General features: G+C 50.0%; 1 protein-coding gene across 1 annotated transcript in view; it reads left to right on the top strand.

Moving 5' to 3' along the window:
- Positions 1-21,046, top strand: part of Alpk3 (alpha kinase 3) — a 47,890-nt gene extending 26,844 nt beyond the window's left edge. Inside the window, exons 6-14 of the mRNA XM_021168860.3 lie at positions 6,844-8,890; positions 9,651-9,798; positions 10,146-10,273; positions 10,402-10,437; positions 13,559-13,833; positions 15,168-15,256; positions 16,650-16,873; positions 18,818-18,866; positions 19,412-21,046. Of these exons, the coding sequence (XP_021024519.1) occupies positions 6,844-8,890; positions 9,651-9,798; positions 10,146-10,273; positions 10,402-10,437; positions 13,559-13,833; positions 15,168-15,256; positions 16,650-16,873; positions 18,818-18,866; positions 19,412-19,757 (3,342 nt within the window). The 3' untranslated portion in view covers positions 19,758-21,046. The remainder of the gene's footprint in view (positions 1-6,843; positions 8,891-9,650; positions 9,799-10,145; positions 10,274-10,401; positions 10,438-13,558; positions 13,834-15,167; positions 15,257-16,649; positions 16,874-18,817; positions 18,867-19,411) is intronic.
- The last annotated feature ends 1,965 nt before the right edge of the window (positions 21,047-23,011 follow it).

The raw sequence follows: 23,011 nt of genomic DNA, 5'->3' as shown, positions 1-23,011 counted from the left end.
GTTCAAATCCCAGCAATCACATGATGGTTTACAACCATCCATAGGGAGATCTGATGCCCTCTTCTGGTGTGTTTGAGTCAGCTACAAGCCGGGCGTGGTGGCATACGCCTTTAATCCCAGCTCTTGGGAGGCAGAGGCAGGCAAATTTTTGAGTTCAAGGCCAGCCTGGTCTACAGAGTGAGTTCCAGGACAGCCGGGGCTACACAGAGAAACCCTGTCTCAAAAAAACAAAACAAAACAAAACAAAAAAAAAAAGAAAAAAAAAAGAGTGAAGTCAGCTATAGTATACTTACATATAATAAATAAATAAATAAATAAATAAATAAATCTTTAAGAAAAAAAAAAGAAAAGAGAATTTGAATGCACCTAGAAAGGCTTTGAAAAATGGACCAACAGACATCTACAATCTCAGAGGCTGGAATGGAAGTTACAGTGCGAATACAAAGGAATACAAAGGCACCCGCCGTGACTCTTCTCCACTGTGAGATGGGGGTCTGAGGGGAAAGACAAGGTTCTCACGGGGAAACACTGAGTTAGAAGTCAGGCAGGTCTGAGAGCAGTTCTCCTGAGCCCTGTCTCACTCCCCAGCCTGATGTTGAGAGCAGAGGCTGTGATGAGCCTGTGCTAACTCTCTTCAGGCTCTAGGGTGTACCCTGGCTGTATGTACTGACCTTAGCCCTAGCGCTGAGACCTCTGGGTATGTAGGCTGCTGGGAGAGAGTTCGTGGCTGGGGGCCTGTGTCAAGTGTGCAACCTCTGACCTGCTGGCATCTGCCCCTTTGGCCGTCTTACTGGTTAGATCTGGCTGCCAGCTGAGGACATAGCCCTCTAGGTCAGACTTGAGGCTAGGTCTCCCTTGTGACTCATCATGGTGACATGGTGGCAGAAGCCAGGTGTCTAGAACCTTGAGGAAGGAGAATGTTCTCTGTATTGACGGGACCGTGGCACAGAGCTCTGATGAGGGGTTTTGTTTATTTTCCTTAGAGTCTCTTCCTTGTCCAAGGCCAGGCTCACAGGTGAAATTATATAGCAGAGCTGCATAATGAAATTCCAGAGACCTAGGGACCTAGAAAGTCCTGGGGAGATCATGAACAGGGGTGGCTTGGAGAATGACCACTGAGAACCATGAATAACCTGACTTCACAAACGCTACACATTTCAAAACCTGTTTGAGAGTGGCTGTAACTGGGCCCATCATTCCAGTATCAGGCTAGCCACTTGGGTGGCACATGCCCAGGACAGATCCAGATACTACAGGAAAAGGCCTTGAAAATGGGCAGACACAAAAACTACAATGTCAGAGGCTTGACTGGAACCTACAGCTTGAACATAATCAAGAAGATAGCTTCCTTAGTCAGACACATTAGCGTTTGAAGGCTAGTAGGATGCCTCAGCAGTTAAGAGTTTTCGCTGTTCTTCAGAGGACCCAAGTTTGGTTTCCAGCATCCAGCTCAACATTGCCTTTAACTCCCACTCTAGGGGATCCAGGGTCACGCCTGTCACATATCACATCTCCAACTTCTGGAAAGTTTCCCACCTCCTAGCCATTGTGCCTTGTGTGTTCATATCAGATGATTCTAATACCTAGGTCCTTTTGTTTGTTTGTTTGTTTTGTTGTTTTGAGACAGGGTCTCACTATGTAGCTCTGAATGTCCTAGAACTCATTATATAGACCAGGCTGGCCTAAAACACAAACATCAGGGCCTGGAGAGAGATGGCTCAGCAGTTAAGAACACTGACTGCTCTTCCAGCAGACCTGGGTTCAACTCCCAGCACTTATGTGGCAGCTCACAACTGTCTGTGACTCTAGGATCCGACACCCTCACTCAGACATACATAATGCACATTAAAAAACAAACAAACAAAACCAAAAAGACAAAAAACTCAGAAATCTGCCTGCCTCTGCCTCCCGAGTGCTGGGATCAGAGGCCTGTACCTAAATAAATAGCATGCACATGGTGATTTGAGGCTTGCCTGATCTACATGTGAGTTCAAGGCCATTTTGGGCTAGGTGGTATTATGATTTAAAAAGAAAAAAGCAAGCAGAGAGCAAGGTCATTCTGTCACCATCCTCTGCATCATGGCTGTCTTCCAGTTGTTTAGGAGAAAAGAGGGCTAAGAAGGCAAACGCTTAACACTCAGCCGGGGATTAAAGTCATTGGATGAGATTTACAGAAATATGTACACGAGAGAGTTTAATGCCAGTCATCATTGTCAGATAAAAAAGTTAAATTTGATAAGTTAACTGTCATTGACAAATGCTGTAAAAGCTGCCACGGCAAATCTACCGGCTTTCTAGAAACACTCTTTCGACACACTGTCTCAGTTATGCTGGGCCAGATACCTCTGATTCGAGTGTGCTCAAAACAAGGCTGGAATTTCTGCACGTGCGGCAAACAGAAACTAAAGGTAGACATGGTTGCCTCGCAAAAGCACAAGATGAAATCGCCTTGTTATTTTAAATGACAAAGAAGAAGAAAGTTCAAAGCTCACGGTGCGTGACCCACAAGGAGACGCAGAGTTTCGAGAAGCGAGGAGACTGCTACTAAGAACGGAGTGTCTCTTTTTCTTTCTTTCTTTTTTTTTAATTGGAGAAAGAGCAATGTTTGCTGCAGAAAAATACTAGTTCCAACAGTTTCTGAAGGAAGAGGAGGAGGAGGAGAAGGTCTAGAATACTCCAAAGAGCGAGAACTCTTTCTTGTTTGATGACAAAGATGATGACCCTATACCTGGGCGAGAGGAGATAAAGTTGTATTGTCACAGTGGAAGGCACTGTGGTTGGAAAAACAAACAGAAAGGCCAGAAAGCAGTCTAAAGGGGACTCATGGCAGATACTGGGGGGCTGGGACTGCTGAAGATGAAGAGATCATGGGAAATAATGAGAGAGAGAGAGAGAGAGAGAGAAGAATCAAAGAAGAAAAGATTAAAAGATTGCATCAGAGTGGCCAGAGAACGAGTGGGCCTTTATTCTCTGAGAATTTAAGCAGGAAGAGGTGGGACAGGATGAAAGGAAAAACTGCTGACGTTGCTTGTAATGCAGAAGCTTATATGATACCACCCGGGTTTGTTCTGCACGACTAAAAAATAGATTTATTAAATGCATGTGAATGTTTTGCTTATATGTTTGTACTGCACCTGATGGCCACCATCAGAAGAGAGCCTGTCAGAGTTACATTACAGATAGTTGTGAGCTGCCGTAGTTGTTGGGAACCTAACCAGTTCCTCGGCAAGAGCGATGAGTGCTCTTAAGCTGCTGCGTCATCTCCCCAGCCCCATGCTTGCAGAATTGTCTAATTGTTGGGACTGGGGACACTGCTAAATTACTTGCCTCACAAATATGCGTACCCTAGTTCACTTTTCAATGCCCACTTACGACAGCTGGGCACAGTGTCATATGCTTATAATGCCAGCATTGGGTGGGGAAGCAGAGACGTGGATCTTTGGAGTTCACTGGTCAGTCAGCCAGGCTGAATTGGTGAGCCCCAGGTCCAAGAAAAAGACCCTGTCTCAAAAATCAAGGTGAAAGTTCCTGAGGGACCATACCCTAAGTTGGCTTGTGGCCTTTATCTACCTGTGCACCCACACACACGCACCTGTGCACATACCTATGCACATCATTCACAGAAAGAAATACATTGTCTGAGCACACTTTCTATTGCTTAGAAAGCTTGGCCTTTGTAGACATATAGAGAAGTATTCATTCATCGACCATATATCTGTTGGTCTCTAACTCTAATCTTGACCTGTGTTGGACCCTCATTATAGAGAAGGGCCTGTGGTTTAGTAAACGGATACACACATAGGCTAAATAATTGCCACCAAGTATGAGGGTGTGAGGACACACACTGGGCATCCCACCTATAACTCTGCTGCCCTCTTCTGGACATTGTGGGTCCTCCACTCATATGCACATAACCACATACAAATACGTCTTGGTTGTCAAAGAGGAGAACATTTAAGTTAAAATTCTTCATTTAGACTGCTAATACTCACCAAATATGACTGTTCCCATATTCATACCACACATCCAAAATTCTACCTTTAGTAAAGAAACTAAATTTTACTGTATTTTGGCTACATAGAATTTAAAAATTTGTATTCTATTATTGAGATAGGGTCTCACTCTGTAGCCTTAGTTGGCATGGAACGCTCCCTACAGACCAGGCTAGACTTGGTTGTAGAGACCCACCTGTCTCTGCCTCGTTTAATGTTTGTTTGTTTGTTTGGTTGGTTGGGTGGTTGGGTATTTTTAAGACAGGAGATTTCTCTGTGTAACAAGTCCTAGCTGTTCTGGACTTGCTTTGTAGATCAGGTTGGTCTTGAATGCCTAGAGATCTGCCTGCCTCTGCTGGCATTAAAGGAGTATGCCCTAGGCCTGGTGTTTTGTTTGTGTTAAATGATTTTAACAATTATTTTTCATTGTGTGTGTTTGCAGTTATGTGTGTATGAGTGTAGGTGCCCCAGGAGGACAGAGGCATTGGTTGCCCTGGAGCTGTAGTTCTGGGTGTTTTTTGAGTTACCCCATGTAGGTGCTGGGAGCCAAACTCGGGTTCTCTGCAACGGCAACAAGTGCTCTCAATCACTGAATCATTTCTGCAGTCTTTAATGTTTTTCTTTTTAAAAACAGAGTAACATAGACTTATTATTAAGGAGCAGTGAGACAGAACTCCAGAGTAGAAAGGTCTCCAAGGGAAGACTTTCAGTAGTTTGACTTTTGTGTCTTTCTGACGAGCAACGACAGTGATTCCCCTCTCCCAACCCCCGTTCTGTGTCTCTACTGTCTCCTGGTAGAGAGTTTTCTTTCTCAGTGATGATCTTTGTGTAGTTAGATCTTTCCCCCTCGCACGCACATGCATGCTAGTTATTTTCAGACCAGGTCTCCCTGTGTGGTTCTAGCTGGACTAGAACTCACGAAGCACGAAGCAGAGATCTGTTTGCCTCCACTTCGGAGTGGGAGATCAGAGGCTTGTGCCAACCATGCATGGCTGTTTTTGAAACAGGGTCTCAAGCATCCCAGGCTGCCCTTAAACTAGGCTTGTAACTGAGGAGAACTTGAACTTTTGATTCTTCCCCTCTAACTCCTGGGGCTAGAATTAGAGGCTGATATCATCACACCTGGATTATACGGTGCTGGGCATGGAAGAACCCAGGGTCTTCGCTGCGCTCCTCCATGAGCACTCTACCCCTTGAGCTATGTTGCCAACCTGGCTCGTGGGTTGCTCTTATGAGTGACATCATCAGAGAGCTTACTCCACCTGCCGTCTTCCTGCCTCATCTGTGCACATCTGTGCTTCGGTGCTGCTCAGGGGTGTCCCACTGACATTCTGATCTTCCCCTCTGAAAAGTCCATGTGGCTTTAGTCTTGGTTCCAGGATTCCACATTCACATAAGATAAATACATTTGGTGCCTCCCACAGTTAGTTAGGTAGGTAGGTAGGTAGGTAGGTTGGTAGGTAGTTTTCTCAAGACAGGGTTTCTCTGTGTGACCCTGGCTGTCCTGGAACTCACTCTGCAGACCACCTGATTTTGCCTCCTGAGTGCTGGGATTAAAGATGTGAGCTATCAAACCTGGCTTCACATTTATTTTACTTAATTATTATCCCCCTCCATAGCATGTGTGTGTGTGTGTGTGTATGTCTGTGTGTCTGTATGTGTGTGTCTATGTATGTATGTGTGTGTCTATGTATGTATGTATGTGTATGTGTGTGTATCTGCGTGTATCCATGTGTGTGTCTGTATGTCTCTTGTGTGTGTGTGTTTCTCTCTGTGTGTATGTGTGTCTGTATGTATCCATGTGTGTATATGTGTGGGGTGTGTATATTTGTGTATATGTCTCCTGTGTTTGTGTGTGTGTGTGTGCGTGCATAGGTGCTTTGGGGAATTGATTCTTGCCTTCTGTCCTGTTGAACCAGGATCATTCTGGCTTTCTGCCCTGCTCGCAGCACAAGTGCTCTTATTCTCTGGTGGGGAGGCATCCACCCCAGCACTGTTGTCCTTTAAGGGTGGCTAGCAGACGCTGTGGTGAGAAGTGAGAGGGCAGCCCAGTGTGTGAGAACCTAGCACAGTGCTCTACAGCAGAGGGTGTCATTCAGAGTTCTCCCACTCTAGGTGTAATGACATCCTGTTCTTTCCACATGCCCAGTATTTCTGCCAGACCCTGTCCTTGAAGTCCGTATCAACACACATTTTGACATTCTCTCAGTTTACTTTAATTCTAAGTCAGGTGTTACACACAAGAAGGACTAGCCAGCCTGGTGGTTTGTGCCTGTAACCCAGGAGCACTCAGGAGGTTGAAGGAGGAGGATCAATAGATAGATCAAGGCCTGCCTCAGCTACAGAGTGAGTTTGAGGCTAGCCTGTGCTGCATATAAATAACCCTGTTTAAACCCCCTGCTCTCTACCTTCCAAATGGAAGGAAGGAAGGAAGGAAGGAAGGAAGGAAGGAGAGAGGGAGGGAGGGAAGAAAGACAGATAGATGTGGGGAGGTTAAGATGCAAACGGAGGTTCTGGGAGCACTGGGGCAAAGACAATATCCTCTAAGTGATAGAGGGGAGATCAGTTGGCAGGGTCAGTCACAAACAGTCTTTCAGGACTGGCAGGTTTCTTCAGGAAGAGGTCAGAAGGCCAGATGCGCCTGGGTTCTAGATATTCTTTAATCTAGTTTCTGGGATCAGGACTGAGGCTTTGGGTTCTTTTGGGTTCTCAGCGTGTCTGGGCCATGGACTAGGTAGCGGCAAGATTCCCTGCAGAACAGTTCTGGATGAGATCAGAGAAAGCTGGAATGCCAGCTGCACAGAGAGCAACACGTGTCGTTAAGGCTGTGCTTTTGGCTATGTGTTTTTAGGCTCTGGAGACCCCAGCAACCGTGGCTCCTGCTAAGTCTGCCAACAGCAGCTCCGATACCGTCTCTGTTGATCACAGCAGCTCTGGAAATCAAGGGGCCACAGAGCCCATGGATACAGAAACTCAGGAAGATGGAAGGACACTTGCGGATGGGAGAACTGGAAGCAGGAAGAAAACACACACAGTTGGAAAGCTGCAAGTGGATGGGAGGACTCAGGGAGACGGAGCACAAGACAGAGCACACGCTTCGCCAAGGACACAGGCAGGTGAGAAGGCACCAACGGACGTTGTGACACAAGGAAGTGAAAGGCCACAGTCAGACAGGAGTTCGTGGAAGAATTTGGTGACACAGAGAAGAGTGGATACGCAGGTAGGACAGATGCAGGCAGGTGGGAGGTGGCAGCAAGACCCTGGAGACGCAAGGATACAGGAGGAAGAAAAAGAGACACAGTCAGTAGCAGGCAGCATTCCCGTAGCTTTCGAAACCCAACCAGAGCAGCTGTCCATGGCCAGCCTCAGCTCACTTCCTGAAGCTCTCAAAGGCTCACCATCAGGATGCCCTAGAGAGCCCCAGGCTATAGAACGTTTTGAGAAGAGCACAGAGGCACCCTGTGTCCAAGAAAGATCTGACTTGATGCTGCGGTCTGAAGAGGCAGCCTTCAGAAGCCATGAGGACGGGCTGCTAGGCCCCCCATCAGGGAACCATACCTACCCAACACAGTTGCCTCCCGAGGGACACTCAGAGCCTTTGGGAGGACAAACACATCAAAGGTCAGAGCAAGAAGACAGCCTGTTTCAGTGCCCCGAGAAGGAGCAGCCCCAGGAACCACTGCATGTGGATCTCTCTGGTGGGCACTCAACTGGCTTGAGTCAGGAGGTGCCTGCCATGCCTTCTCTTCCTGGGACGGGCCTAACCAGTAGTATGCAGGAGGAGCTACCGGGCGCCGCAGCTTCTCTGCACACAAGCACAGATGTCCCCCTCCCCTCCAGGGACCAGGACTTTCCGAGTTCTGCTCCCACTCTGCAACTGGGGCCAGGGTCCCCTACTCAGAGTCACCCACCAGAAGCCATGGCTACTAGCAGTGAGGGAGCCTGTGCCAAGGAGCCACATGTGGACGGGAGGTCCTCAGGTACCCGGAGCTGTGACCCTGGCCTTATAGATTCCCTGAAGAACTACTTGCTCTTGCTGCTGAAGCTCTCCAGTCCAGAGTCAAGTGAAGCCAGGGCCGAGTCCCAGGAAGTGGCAGCCACCGGGGGCTTAACCTCCTCCTCTACCCTGGTCCCCACCATGGAGGTGGCTGGGCTGAGTCCCAGGACGTCGAGGCGTATCCTGGAACGCGTGGAGAACAATCACTTAGTGCAGAGTGCACAGACCCTGTTGCTGAGCCCCTGCACCTCCCGCCGCCTTACTGGCCTTCTGGACCGTGAGGTACAGGCTGGCCAGCAGGCTCTGGCTGCTGCCCAGTGCTCTCGGGGCCCGTGCCCCACCCCCCTCACCATCCCTGCCATTGTGGTGGGTGAGGAAGGATCTGCGGCTGGCGAGGGAGAGGATTCCGGGGAGAGGACTTCGCAGGAAAGCGACAAGAAGGGACTGCTAGGGGAGGTGGATGGGCACACAGTGGAAAGCAGAACCCAGGAACCCTGCCAAGAAGAAGCAATACCAGGGGAGGCTTTGACGGGTCTCCCTGCTGCTACACCCGAGGAACTGGCTCTGGGGGCCCGGAGGAAGAGGTTCCTCCCTAAGGTCAGAGCAGGGTCAGATGGAGAGGCGAACAAGGCTGAAGAAAGGGAGAGCCCCACGGTTTCCCCCCGGGGACCCAGGAAGGGCCTGACACCTGGGTCACCAGGGACTCCAGGGCGGGAGAGACGGTCCCCTACCCAGGCCCGAAAAGCCAGCATGTTAGAGGTGCCTGGCGCAGAAGAAGAGCCTGCAACTGGAGACTTGGTCTCCAGATCCAAAGACAGTGGCCTGGACTCAGAGCCTCCGGTGGATGAAGGCAAGCAGGAAGCTCTGGCCAAGCAAAGGAAAGCTAAGGACCTGCTAAAAGGTGAGTGCCAGGAGCAGGACAGGGGAAGCTGCAAACACAGGGCCCTACTGTGAGCACCACCCTGTGAGGGGCACCTCCCTGCTAAGAGGCAGTAGTTCCTTGAGAAACAGCACTGCAGGAGCAATCTGAGGGGCCTAGAGCGCCAGGAAGGGAGGTGACAGTGACAGTGGCCGGTGGCCGCAGCAGTGGCACTGTCAGGGGTAAAGGCCAGGGAGAGATCTAGTGAAGGGCGGGCCAGCTATTGTGGGGCCTTCTTTGCTCTCAGCATTCCAGAAACTAAGGCAGGAGGCTGAAAGTTCAAGGTCAGCCTGGGATATTCAGGGAGACCCTGTCTGAAAACCAGATCAAACAGGAACAAAGCATGCAAACAAAGGCCCAGCTCAGCACAGGCCCTGGCTTCAGGGGCCTCCGGGGCCCCACCATCATCTCTGCCTTTATGGACTTATTCCACGGTTATCCCACGGTCAAGATAAGACTCAGAGGCAGGTTCAGAGAGAATGCAACAGCCAATGCAAAAGCCTTTCTTGACTGCTTGTCACTGTGGACGTGCTTAGCCTTGAGTCCCTATGTCCTGTCTCCCTGCCTCCCACCCTGGTTAAGGTACGTGCTCTCCGGCACGAGCACGGCTGAGTTTATAATGCGCTGTTTTCTCTCAGGCTGTTCCCTAAGGATACCCAAGGATGCAATGGGTGTGACCAGAGAGGGCAAGGGTGGTAGGAGTCGGTCGGCTTCTGTCTTGTAACAGATCTCCTGTTCTCAGCCCCACAGGTGATCCGGAAAATTCGGGTGGAACAGTTTCCAGATTCTTCTGGTAGTCTGAAGCTTTGGTGCCAGTTTTTCAACATTGTTAGTGACTCAGTCTTGACATGGGCGAAGGATCAGCACCCAGTGGGCGAAGTGAACAGGAGGTAAGCTGTCTGGAGAGCTCCGCCACCTGACCGGGCTCCGCAGTTACAGTCATGTTGGGGACTAGCATCCTGAACCCGTCCCCTCATTGTGTCCTCACACTAGTCCCAGTGAGTGAGTCTCTTATTTCAAGTGGAGATCAGAAAATTGAAACTCAGAGGTCTTAAATCATGGGTCTCAAGTCACACAGCAAGTAAGTGTCACCTGTGTGATTGAGGACCGGTTTCTGACCTGGAACCTCTCACCACCTTCCCAGGGCTCCCAGAGCCTGGGTTCCCAGCAGCCTGTGAGAGTTGGGTCGAAGGCCCTGGGTGATGACCCTCACGAGAAGGGTCTCCGCTCTCTGCAGTGCAGGGGACGAGGGGCCAGCGGCTTTGGCCATCGTGCAGGCGTCTCCCACGGACTGTGGTGTGTATCGCTGTACCATCCAAAACGAGCATGGCTCAGCGTCCACTGACTTCTGCCTCAGCCCCGAGGGTGAGTGTTCTGTGGCTCTCAGCTGGCCTGGCCTTGCATTGTGGGAGGCAGCGCTGTGCTGTGCAGGGATGGGGCTCTGCCCAGACAGACAGCCTGAAGACAGTAGCACTCTCTTTTTCTCCACATAGTACTGTCCGGCTTCATCTCCAGAGAGGAAGGTGAAGGTATGTTGGCCTCTGGTAGGGGGGCAAGTCTTCATGCCCTGGCGCAGCCTTGGCAGGGTTTCTGTCCTTAGGGGCATACAATCCTCCCTAAGTCTGCATGCTGTTCCTCTTTGCTCCCAGTTTAAGACATGGCTTGGGAGGGGTGGTGGAGGACTGGTGTTTCTAAAGATTGTGGAGGAAGATGAGCTGGGGTGGGGGTGGGATGGGGGTGGGATGTGGGGTCACTTAGCAGGAGTCAATGCAGCCCTCTGTCCCCTTCAGAGTCCTTGAAGGACATGACAACTACCAAGACCAAGACCCAGAATTTCTCCCAGTGCCCTGTGGACTTTGGCGATAGAGTCACAGTCTGCTGTGAGCCCAACAGCTTCTCAGCCCCTTGTTCAAGCATCCTGAATGCCTAGGGAAGAAATATGCATTTCCCACAGCTCTTTGGAGATTGTGAGATACATACCCTCAAGTTGGCTGTTTGCTTCAGGACATTTCACTGTGTAGTCTGAGCTGCCCTGGAACCCATTATGTAGACCCGGTTGGTCTCAAACTCACAGAGATCCACCTGCCTCTGCCTCCTAAATTCTGAGATTAAATGTGTGTGCCACCATGCCTGGCTATCCCCAGCATTTGACAAGGACTTCAAGGGTTCCCCTGTTGGAGGAGAGTGCTCTAAAGTCTCTGTGTTCAGTTGTCTGGTTGTATTTAATCTCTATCGCACTGAACCACATCTGGGCTAGGTACGGACGTGCATGCCTGTAATCCCAGCACTTTGAGCCAGAATCTAGAGAATTATCATAAATTTCAGGCCAGTATGATCGGCATAGTGAATTCCAACCCATCCTGGACAATAGAATGAGACCCTGTCTCAACAACAACAAAGTCAAAGAAACTAAAACCTCAACCAGCTCGAGAACTTAGGAATTCGTTACTATCATCCAGTGTTCATGTTCCCCAGCTGTGTCCATGCGTTGGCTTGAATCAGCAGCCATTGGTTAATTTGTCTCCTGTGTTGTCTAATGTACTGTTCCTCCCCCTTGTTTGTTTTCTCTCTTGCCATTCATTTGTTGAAGTCACTTAATACACAGAATTTCTGTGTGTGCATGTGTGTGTCTATATGTGAATAGGTATTTGTATATGTGAGTAGGTATTTGTATATGTGTGTGTGTCTATATGTGAGTAGGTATTTGTACATGCCTGTGTGTGTATATGTGTGTGTGTCTATATGTGAGTAGGTATTTGTACATGTGTGTGTGTGTGTCTATATGTGAGTAGGTATTTGTACGTGTGTGTGTGTTTATATGTGAGTAGGTACTGGAGACACAGAGACAGGAAGAGCCCTGGGGTGTGCCGAATTGGATAGACCCAGGTCTCAGTGAGTGAGCTTGTCTCAAAAAGGGCAATATTCCTGAAGAGGAATACCCATTAAAGTTGGTCACGAGCATCCACACACACACATGTGCAAGTACCTACTTGATTGAAGTCAGGCCCTTCTGCTTTCGTGGCAAGCACTTAATGGACTGAGCCATCCTCCCAGCCCCTGTGGAATTTCTCAGTCTAGCTTTTGTTCACTCTGTCCTCATGCACCAAGTCCTTCCATCATATGCTTCTGCAAACCCATAATTAGAATAGAAATCTGCTTCAGATACAGGGGTAATGCTTTTGGTTGGTTTGTTTGTTTACTTTTGTTTTTCTTGGTTAGAGTAATCCGCACACTGGGTATAGTGTTACATGGCTATAAGCCTAACCCCCGGGAGTCTGAGGCAGGAGGATTATGAGTTCAAGGTTTGCCTGGACTGTATAGTGAGCCACTGTCTCCAAAACCAACACCAGATAGAAGCGGTGGCCCAGCTCTGTTTATCTCCTTCTCACCCCGCCCGGAGGCAGCAGTGTCACATCAACTGTTTTAGTAAAGCCTGCCATCTGCACACTGCGGTCAGCAACCCTTTGTAAAGTTAGAAAACAACTCCTCCCCAGCCCGCATTGTCACGTGCCGTGACGCAGTGGTCACTGCCTATTGCCCAAGCCCACCGTCTCTTCGGCAGCTCTAACATGGAGGGATGCAATGCCTCCATTCCACCTGCACTCACTGAGAAGGCATGAGGTCCGGCTGCCTTGACACAACCATTCTAAGAGAAGATGAAAGTGAAGCGCTCGCTTTCCCTGTACTGACTACCTTCCGAACAATTAGCTTGTCTCTGGGAGGCCTCTAAGGTGACTAGTGAGGCTTGGTTCTTTTTCTAGGGACACTGGGAGGTTTCTGTTGTTGTTGTTTCAATTACCATTATGAACTAGTAGGCTTTGAACATATTTGATATGTTCAGTACCTTACACTAATTATTCTCTTTGTTGCTAGAATTTCTTCATTCTTGGCCACATGAAATTCCTTCAGTTGGCTCTCACACTCTTTGACAAACCTCCGGTAGTCAGCATTGTGGTCTTGCCTTCCAGTAGCAGGGATTGAACCCAGGGCCTGGCACACGCTGAGCAACTGATTCCTACTGAGCTGTCTCTAACCCTGCTTCTCTTACCTTTTACTTCGAGACAGTCTCAGTAAGCTGCCTACACTAGCCTCAAGTTCACCCACAGTAGCCCAGGCAGGCCTTGACCCTGTGTTCCTGCCTCAGCCTCCAAGTACCTAGGGTGAAAGGCCTGGCTTCCCGGAGCTGATGGTCACTGCCTTGTGTCCTGGCACCATATGGTTTGGATCCATCCTGTATACTTGCTGTTGAGCCCTGGAACCAATCATTTCTTCAGGGAGCTCTGCTTCCGTTTACTGGGAACCGGTGCCTAGGAGGCATTGATTTTTTTTTTTTCCCTCAAAACCACTTCATTGTAGGAGGTAATTCTGGTAATCTGGGTTGACTGCAAATATGATAGAAGACACAGGCCTTCTGCAGTATCATGGCCACCATAGGAACACTGTGGTAGGAGTTCACTCAGATAGCTTCTGCCCCAAGCACCCTACTGTATGAAGGGGGTCTCAGAGTTTTGCATCCCAAGAGCAATCTTAGATGAAAAGTGAGTGCAGTGGATTAGCGTCGTAGGGACTGTCTGAGCCCTGTCCTTTCCTATGGACCCTACATCACCGGAGGGAGATGCGAGTTCCCATGTTTCTCCTGTTCCCTCTCAGTTGGAGAAGAGATTGAGATGACCCCCATGGTGTTTGCTAAGGGTCTGGCTGACTCTGGCTGCTGGGGGGACAAGCTCTTTGGGCGATTGGTGAGCGAGGAACTTCGAGGGGGTGGACATGGCCTTCAGAAGGCGTCCCGGGCCAAGGTCATCTATGGGCTGGAACCCATCTTCGAATCTGGCCGCACGTGCATCATCAAGGTATCCAGCCTGCTTGTGTTCGGACCCAGCAGTGAGACTTCTCTTCTGGGCAGAAACTATGACGTCACTATCCAGGTACTGTCCCGTCCCTTCTCTGTACTCTACTCCTTGTTCCCCTTCCCCATCTGGCTTTTTCTGGAAGCCCCGTGTGGAGATGGAAGCCACCTCCATTTCAAGCTTGTGAAGTTTCTAGGCTGGGCTTCAAGGACTGGCTGAGGTACAGCTGTGAACCCAGTTCCTTGGCCTCAGAGAACTCTATAGCGTCTCGAGCCATTTGGAGCCGACTTTTCAAATTCCTGTGCGTATGTGCATGCATGTGTGTGCCCATGCAGGAGACAGAGGAGGATTCTGAGTGTCCTGCTCTGTCACTCTGAAACAGGATCTCTTACTGAACACGCAGCCGGGCTGGCAACCTGTGAGCCCTAGCAACCTGGGTACAGGATGGCACTCAGCCAAGGCCAACCTTTTATGTGGGTCCTTGGGATTTGAACTCAGGTCTTCATGCTTGTGCCACAGAAGCTCCAACCCACTGAACACTTTACCTTTTTCTGTGTGGTTCTGGTTGGTCTTGAACTTTCTCTGTAGACCAGGCTGATCTTAAACGCAGAGATCCACCTGCCTCTGCCTCCTGAATGCTGAGAATAAAGGTATGTGCTACCACACCCAATTACACTTTTTTTTATATGTATGAGACACCGAGAAAAGGGTGTCAGATCCCCCAGGCCTGGCTGTGAAGTGCCATGTGAGTCTGGAACCAAACTAGGTCCTCTGGAAGACTCGTCAGCCGCTGATCTGATCTGTCTCTCCAGCTCCCAAACTACCATTTTTGTAGCGGAGACTGTTCTCCCTTTTCAAATCACATCTTTTTTTTTTTTTTTAAAGATTTATTTATTTATTATATGTAAGTACACTGTAGCTGTCTTCAGACACTCCAGAAGAGGGAGTCAGATCTCGTTACAAGATGGTTGTGAGCCACCATGTGGTTGCTGGGATTTGAACTCTGGACCTTTGGAAGAGCAGTCGGGTGCTCTTACCCACTGAGCCATCTCACCAGCCCTCAAATCACATCTTATAACGGGATGTAAAAGAGAGTAATGTGGGCGGGAAGGCTAGTCTACCCCAGCTGTGCAGAGGGGTCCCTTGGGCAGCATTCCCTAGCATTAAAGATCCAGTCATCCCAGCTCAGAAACCACTTTGAAAACCTAAATTGACAAAAGCCCACAGCCTGTTGTTATTCAGAAGAGAGCATTAGGCACAGAGAGGCAAGCTTCAACAGTGAGCCCAGCTTTGCAACGGCCCTGAATTCTCCCTGCAGTCCCCTGGCAGGAAGGAGCCTATTCTCTCAGACAGGCACATCAGACAACTGGGAGCTTCCCGGACGATGAGATTTGGTTTCTTCTAATCCATAGGGATGCAAGATCCAGAACATGAGTCGAGAGTACTGCAAAATCTTTGCAGCTGAAGCCCGGGCGGCCTCTGGCTTCGGAGAGGTGCCCGAGTGAGTACACCAAAGGGGGTTTGTGCAGCTTGTCTTGGGTTTGTGTATAAAGACAGCGATTTCACAACCTCCCAGGGCCCTCCTGAGTTCCTCCCAAGCACCAATGGCCTCACAGCCACCCCACACTCAGCTCACTGATCCACTTGAGAAAGTCTCTTCCCCTAACGCTCCCCACCCCCATTCCTTCCCATCACCTTTAGTCCAGATATTGCCTGCTGTGGGGCTTCAGCCACAGGTTCTAGGGTGAGTACGCTAGGCAGCTGGGTAAGATTCAGATGTGGCAGGTGGGCAGGGTGAGTCAGTGTGGACTTGTGGCATGAGCTGTAAATGCCTGCGTGTGCCTGGTCTCTCACTGCCATCAAACCTAGCTGCCATCCCTTGAGTCCTTCCTGCAGGTGTCCTTTCTGTTTGCACACACTTCCCTCAGCCCTCACCCAAACACAGGCGGCCCCAGGACGTGCCAGGGTTTAATTTTAGTCCTACTGATCACAGAAAATGGGCCCGACTCTGAAGTCAGTGGCCATTTTTTTTCCCTTTTATATCTATCTCTTATTTTATTTTATTTTTTATTAGGTATTTATTTCATTTACATTTCCAATGCTATCCCAAAAGTCCCCCACCCGTTCCCTCACCCACTCCCCCACCCACCCACTCCCACTTCTTGGCCCTGGCGTTCCCCTGTACTGAGGCAGATAAAGTTTGCACAACCAATGGGCCTCTCTTTCCACTGATGGCCGGCTAGGCCATCTTCTGATATGCAGCTAGAGACACGAGCTATGGGGGGTAGTGGGTAGTTCATATTGTTGTTCCACCTATAGGGTTGCAGATCCCTTTAGCTCCTTGGGTACTTTCTCTAGCTCCTCCATTGGGGGCCCTGTGATCCATCCAATAGCTGACTGTGGGCATCCACTTCTGTGTTTGCTAGGCCCCGGCATAGTCTCACAAGAGACAGCTATATCTGGGTCCTTTCAGCAAAATCTTGCTAGTGTATGCAATGGTGCCAGCGTTTGGAGGCTGATTATGGGATGGATCCCCGGATATGGCAGTCTTTAGATGGTCCATCCTTTCGTCTCAGCTCCAAACTGTGTCTCTGTAACTCCTTCCATGGGTGCTTTGTTCCCAATTCTAAGAAGGGGCAAAGTGTCCACACTTTGGTCTTCGTTCTTCTTGAGTTTCATGTGTTTAGCAAATTGTATCTTATATCTTGGGTATCCTAAGTTTCTGGGCTAATATCCACTTATCAGTGAGTGCATATTTTTTATCCTCCCTCCATCATTTATGCTCAGAGCTAAGAACTCTTTCCAGGAAGGCCCCTTCTTTTAGGTAAATCGAGACCAGAGCATGCTCCCTGTGGTCACTCGTCCCACTCACTGCAGGATGCCCCTATCTTTAGGATCATCCCACTCTACTTGATCTACCGGCCTGCAAACAATATACCGTATGCAACCCTAGAGGAAGATCTGGGCAAGCCCCTGCAGACTTACTGTTCCCGGCAGTGGGGCTGTGCTGGGGCCCCCGCAGCAGCCAGCAGCTCCGAGGCCTTGCAGAAATGCCAGACCTTCCAGCACTGGCTGTATCAGTGGACGAACGGCAGCTTTCTTGTCACAGATCTGACAGGTATGAGGGTGGGGGACTCACAGGTGTGTGACTCGGAAGCACGTGGAGAGGGCAGAGCATGGAGCACGCTCGATAGCTCACGGAGCGCTTATTCTCCTGTGTGTTCCACGAGGGTTTCATGTCTAAGACTGGACGGAGGCTGTTTTGCACGCATTCCTTCAGTATACTGCGGCTTCACGCAGCCAGTTAGTAATGTAGCTACATTTAAAGGAGTCCAGACCCACCGAGCACTTAAAAGACTTCTTTTGTTTTAGGTTTGTGCAAAGTTACATAAAATAGTTTTAAGTTTTAGGACATGTCTTGCTATATAACCCCAGCTGGCCTGGAACTTAATATGTAGGCTAGACTGGCCTCCTGCCTCCAAGCACTGAGGTTACAGGCATCCCCAATGGCACCCTGTTCCCCACTGCATTTAAAGATGTGCAGTTCAGGCGGCCTCTTACAATTTAAAACGAAATTGTTATCTAGGGCACCTCATGGAATCCAGTTCAAAACCCACAGCCAGCTTGCCCGTGCCTCCGTTGCCTGCCACTTTGTTCTTGACTTCCTCCCCCCAAACCTCCAAAACCCTCTACCACCACCGAGCAAAAGCTTTATGACCATGCATGGTGCTGCCCGCATCTAACCATGGCATCGTGGAGCCAGAGCGGAAGGAGCTTGAGTTTGCTGTCAGCTTGGGCAACAAGTGAGGCTCCTTCGCAAACACAGACAAATTGTTGTCCCAGAACTCTCGAAGTAGGAACAGAAAGATCAGGAGTTTGTGGTCATCTATGACTACAGAGTGAATTTGAAGTTAGCCTGGGCTACTTGAGAACTCTCTCTCTCTCTCTCTCTCTCTCTCTCTCTCTCTGTGTGTGTGTGTGTGTGTGAAGCTAAGTGACATACCAAGCCATCATTATTCAATATCTTAACTCACAGCACACACCTGTCATCCCAGCACTAGGGAAACTCCGCCAGGAGGCTAGCCTGAGCTACCTAGTAAGACCCTCCTGGTGAACAACTCCAAAGCACTCTGGGGACAAAAAGCTCGGGCAGGTCAAGTCATTCCATCTCTCTGGGCTGGAGCTGCCTTTCATCCTCTCAGGTGGTGTCTTTATAGCACTCAGGCCCTACATTTGGAGAGGCCTTTTGCAAATTAATGTCCCATGCAAGTGTAAGGGCTCATTCGTATAACACAGAATGGAGTAAGTGCTGAAAGACAACACGAAGTTCTCCATAAGGGAGCTTCTTAATGTCCCGGGATAGGCCTGCTGTCCCCTCTTCTACAGCTGAGGGTTAGACCAGGATAGCCCTGCTGTCCGTCCTCTCTTCTACAGCTGAGGGTTAGACCAGGATAGGCCTGCTGTTCTCTTTTCTACAGCTGAGGGTTCGATATGAAGTGTTATTACATTCACACAGCTCAGGAGCGATAGAGCTGAAGTGTAAGACTAGAGCTGTCCAAGCCCCACATTTGCTGAAGTATAAGTCTAGATCGGCCCAAGTCCCACGTTGGTTCCACCCTAGCACACGAGGATCCCCAGCCTGTGAGGGAACCGCAACTTCCTAGAGAGATGCTCAGCTGAGAAATGAGGAAAGAGAACCACAGGCTGGAGCCTGATGCTGAGACACGAGTGAACTGGACTGCGTGAGAGATCTTTCTCCTATCTGCATTGTGCCAGGCTGTGTTCTCCAAGGCTGCCTTTACCTAGAAGGCTCCCTGGTTCTTACATGTGCTGTCCTTGGGAGAGTGTGAGGCCTGACTTACCCAGTGTTGTGTCTCTGCTGGCCTCAGTCCTACCTCCCTGTCCTGTTAGGAGGAAGGAGAAAGTTTGAGTCCAGAACCCAGGGATAACCAGCGGGCTGGTCTGACCTATAAAGGCGGGCTTGCATAATTGCCTGCAGGAAGTTCCTTTCTAGGGTCCTAGGAGCTGCCAGGCTGGTATCAACCCCTACTTTTCCCCCCAGGGGCTGACTGGAAGATGACTGATGTACAGATTGCTACCAAACTTCGAGGGTGAGTGCTTCTTGAGGATAGAACTCCTCAGAGTCTTCTTGGGGTACCCCAACTCCTAGTGACTCTTCATTCCTGAAGTGCTGGGCCTGGGCCTGTATAACACCAGTCACATGAACCTGTGGCCATGTGACAACTGGTAACACCCTGGGGATACTGATCCTCTCTACCACATACCCCTGACCCGTAATGCCCACACAAAAGGTTTCCTGCAATCCTGGATCCTCTCCTACTTCTTTCCTCTCTAAGAAGCTACAGAAGATGACACACACACATAAGCAAGGGTCCTGCAGCTACAGCTAGGTGGGGATGGGAGGATGGGGGTGGGGTGGGGAAGCAGACTATAGAAATTTACATTTCAAAGAACGGCCCATCTGATAAATCCTATGTGTATATCAGGGTGTAAAGAACCGGTTCTAAATTTGAGTTTGGGTGGGAGCTATCCGAGGTAGCATTCTGTCACAACACTCAGACGTCAGCCCCCCAAAGCCAGCTACCATGGGCCTGTGGCACAGTAGGACCCACTCAGCTCTTATGTTTGGCTGCAGATACCAAGGCCTCAAGGAGAGCTGTTTTCCTGCCCTGCTGGACCAGTTTGCCTCTTCCCACCAGTGTAACACCTACTGTGACATGCTGGGGCTGAAGCCCCTTAAGGGCCCTGAGGCTGCCCACCCTCAAGCCAAGGCCAAAGGCTCCAAAAGTCCATCTGCTGGCAGAAAAGGCTCACAGCTGAGTCCTCAACCCCAGAAGAAAGGCCTTCCCAGTCCTCAGGGCTCCAGGAAGAGCGCTCCAAGCTCCAGGGCCACACCTCAGGCCTCCCAGGCAGCCACTGTTCAGTTACTGGGACAGCCTCCTGTCCAAGATGGGAGCTCTAAGGCCCAGAGCATGCGGTAGCCCCACCAGGAAGCTGGGGGCCTCTACCCGAGAGCAGACCAACCAGGAAGCAGCTTGAACCACATGGAGACAGTTTTGATTCAGGACTAACCAGAGAAGGTACCCAGAGGAGGCGTGCCTTTGGGACCTCTCTGCGTAGTTTCACCTCATTGGAAGGCTTTGGGCACATGACCTATTGGCCTCTTCAACTTTCATTATCACCCAGGGCTCCCAGGCCCCAAGTGGGGCCCACCTCCAAGTGCCTGGTGGCCTAGGCCCTCATCTAAGTTTACACTTGCCACTGCTGGGGACTCCTCAGTCCTCTGCATGAGTTCTGCACTCTGACCCCTTGCCCCAGTCACCACACAAGTAAGTGTTGCACTCTGGGGCCGGCGGGCCAGCATTTACCTTTTTGCCTCTGCTTATCCTGGCTCTCTCCCTGTCCTCAGGGCACTAGACTTCTTGTGTGAGGTCTAGCCTTGTGCCTCTCAGGGTTTCGTCTCCTTTCAGCTTCTTTGCCTCATTCTCACAGTTTATCCTGCCACTAACCTGTCCTGAGTTCCCCCTGGGCCCCAGAGCCCTCTGGAGCCTATCACGTCTTTGTGCGGTGTTTGGGGTTTTTTTTGTTTTGATGAAATGTGTTCTTGTCACTCGGCACTTACTTGTTTCCCATGATGCCTTGCACACACGCCCATCCCCCGTCCCCCATCCCAGGCTTTGAACCCAATTCAGTCTGCTGCCTGCCCTTCCCTGGCTTTTGCTTGTCCCTTTGTCTAAGGGCTCCTTCTATCCTGACCCTGCATCCTACCCACCAGCATATGGGCGAGGAACAGCCTGTCTGGCTTCACTCCACCCTAGTGCCCTCTCCCCTGGCTCTCCCAGGTTCTTTGCTCAGGAGGAGGGAGGCAGCACGGGAACCTGTGAACAGCTACTGGGGCCAGGGATTAACTCTAGGTGCCTTGTACTCTGTTCTGAAAGGAGTGAGGTTGCAGTAAATGTCACATCTCTATCCTCAAGGACTAGAGACTAGGACTCACTTGGGGGAAGAGGAGGCACAGGGTGTTCCTGGAGGGTTTCGATCCATTCACACGCTTGTGTAGAGAAGGATATCTTTCTGCCTACCTCCAACCATTTGCTCTTGATCCTGCTCAGGTGTGGGTCCCCAGGGAATTTCTGTGCAGGGGTCCAGCACCCTGGACCCTTTCTAGATACCCCTCCTTGAGACCTGGGATAGGGTAGGGTCTGGAGCTAGCCTGCTCCCCTTGCTATGCAATAAAGGCAGCGACTGTGTGTCCTGTTTGTTGCCCTCATGTCACGGTGTGATGATTATTGATTAAGAAAGGCCAGGCAGGCTCTCTGGAGTCCCTCAGCCCAGGCCAACATGGATCTGATTTTTGGCTCATGGCCTGAGGTACAGTCTCAGCTGTCTGTGGTCACAGCTGGACAGTCAGTGCTGAGGCCCAACTGAGCTCATGGCTCCTGCCCTGCGGCAGGGTGTCTGGGAACCCAATTCCTTTGGAATTAAGCCTTCGATTTGGAAGAGGAACTGGAAGGAAGGGATCCAAGAAGGAAGAGCAGAGCTAGGGGCTCAGCAGAAACTCCCTGTCACTGCTGTCACTGCTGCCACTGCTGCTGCCACCACAGCAGGAGGAGCCCAGCAGCAGAGCATCTTTCTCTCACCTGCCTGCTGGTCCTTTCCTCCTTCTTCTCAGCAAGTGCTCAGGACCTGCTCCATTCCACCCTGCCCTGCCCAGGGCCTTCTCTTGATTGACATTTCCCCTTCCAGGAGGATGCTTCTAACTTCTACCTTCTCTTTCTGCTCAGGTGACTCCCCCCCTTTCTTCTTCCCCCAGTGCGCCCCACTTATACCAGCCTGTATATCCAGTGAGAGTTGGGTCATTTTTATGCATTAATCATTCAGCCAATACACACTAAGCACCCACTACATGCCAGACCCCAGACTGACAGCTTTTTTTTTTTTTTTGAGACAGGGTTTCTCTGTGTAGCCCTGACTGTCCTGGACTCATTCTGTAGACCAGGCTGGCCTCGAACTCAGAAATCCACCTGCCTCTGCCTCCCAAGTGCTGGGATTAAAGGTGTGCACCACCACTACCCAGCTGACAGCTTTTGAAAGACAACATCCATCATTCAGGAAGAGAATGTGTGTCTTCAAGGATGTAGATTTTAAGCAACAGAAACAATACCTTGGACCAACTTAATCAAGACAATGGTTTCCTGAGAAGGATGTTGTGGTAGCTCACTCACAGACCCAAAAGAGTAGTGAGAGAGGCAGTATTCCAAAAGTGGAGAATTATTTTTGAAACAGCATCTCAAATAGCCCAGGCTAGCATCAAACTCACTATATATGAGAGTTGAGAGGCTAGCTCTGAACTGCCGATCCTCTTACCTCAACCTCTAAAGTACTGCTACCACCAGAATACACTCCCACACCCAGGCTAAGAGGGTGATTCTTCTCAGAGGAATGGAGAGTGGAGGGGCAGAGAGGACTGGGTAGGCAAAGCTGAGAGATACACATGGATACAGACACAAAGGCTTCTTCCTGTCCATTCTGCTACAATTCCCACATTCAGCCCAAACCAAATTCCCTGCTTAGAGAGGTCCATACCAATACCCAACTACTAAGTCTAATGATAACGGAGAGGCTGCCTTTTGCCGAAGTCAGGAGCCACAACTGTGGTTTTTCAGTTTAGTCATAATCCCACCATGAAATCCTGTACTCTATGAACTAACTGCTAACATTAACCAAATTCAACCAATCATTATAGAACCTCCCGGATTTTGGCCTCTTGGACTCAGTTCTCAAGTCTGGCTCCTTAGGAGTCTTGCCTGTGTTGCAGGACCTTCTGCTGGACATCAGAGGGCCAGAACCACCCCAGGCATCTCCAGCTTCGTCTCTAGTCCTGCCCTGTGTGATATGGTAGCAATCGTACTTTCCCCCATAGAGTCCCTGCTAGCTGTGTCCTTTAACACAATGCTCACAGTACAAGGACCCTGAATGGCAGGTGGCTGCTTGGCTTTCAGTTGGGCCATTATTGTATCTTTGAGGATTAGTATCTTCCTTGGGGACCTAGTAGCCATTCAGAGAGGACTTTCTCAGAAGTATAATAGTTACTTGTTGGCTAAATCATCACTTGATTTCAAATTCTGGACACACCTACCATATTTTTCTTGAGAAAGCTAAACCACAAGCTCTCTCGGGCTGCTTGTCACAGGCTCCATGTCATTCCCCAATGTATCACAGTGACACCTCAAGT

This window comes from Mus caroli, unplaced genomic scaffold (assembly GCF_978045245.1).
Source record: "Mus caroli unplaced genomic scaffold, Mus_caroli_1 scaffold_8, whole genome shotgun sequence".
Lineage (NCBI taxonomy): Eukaryota > Metazoa > Chordata > Mammalia > Rodentia > Muridae > Mus > Mus caroli.
Note: the sequence above shows the minus strand (reverse complement) of the source record. Positions and strands in the feature narration are given on the sequence as shown.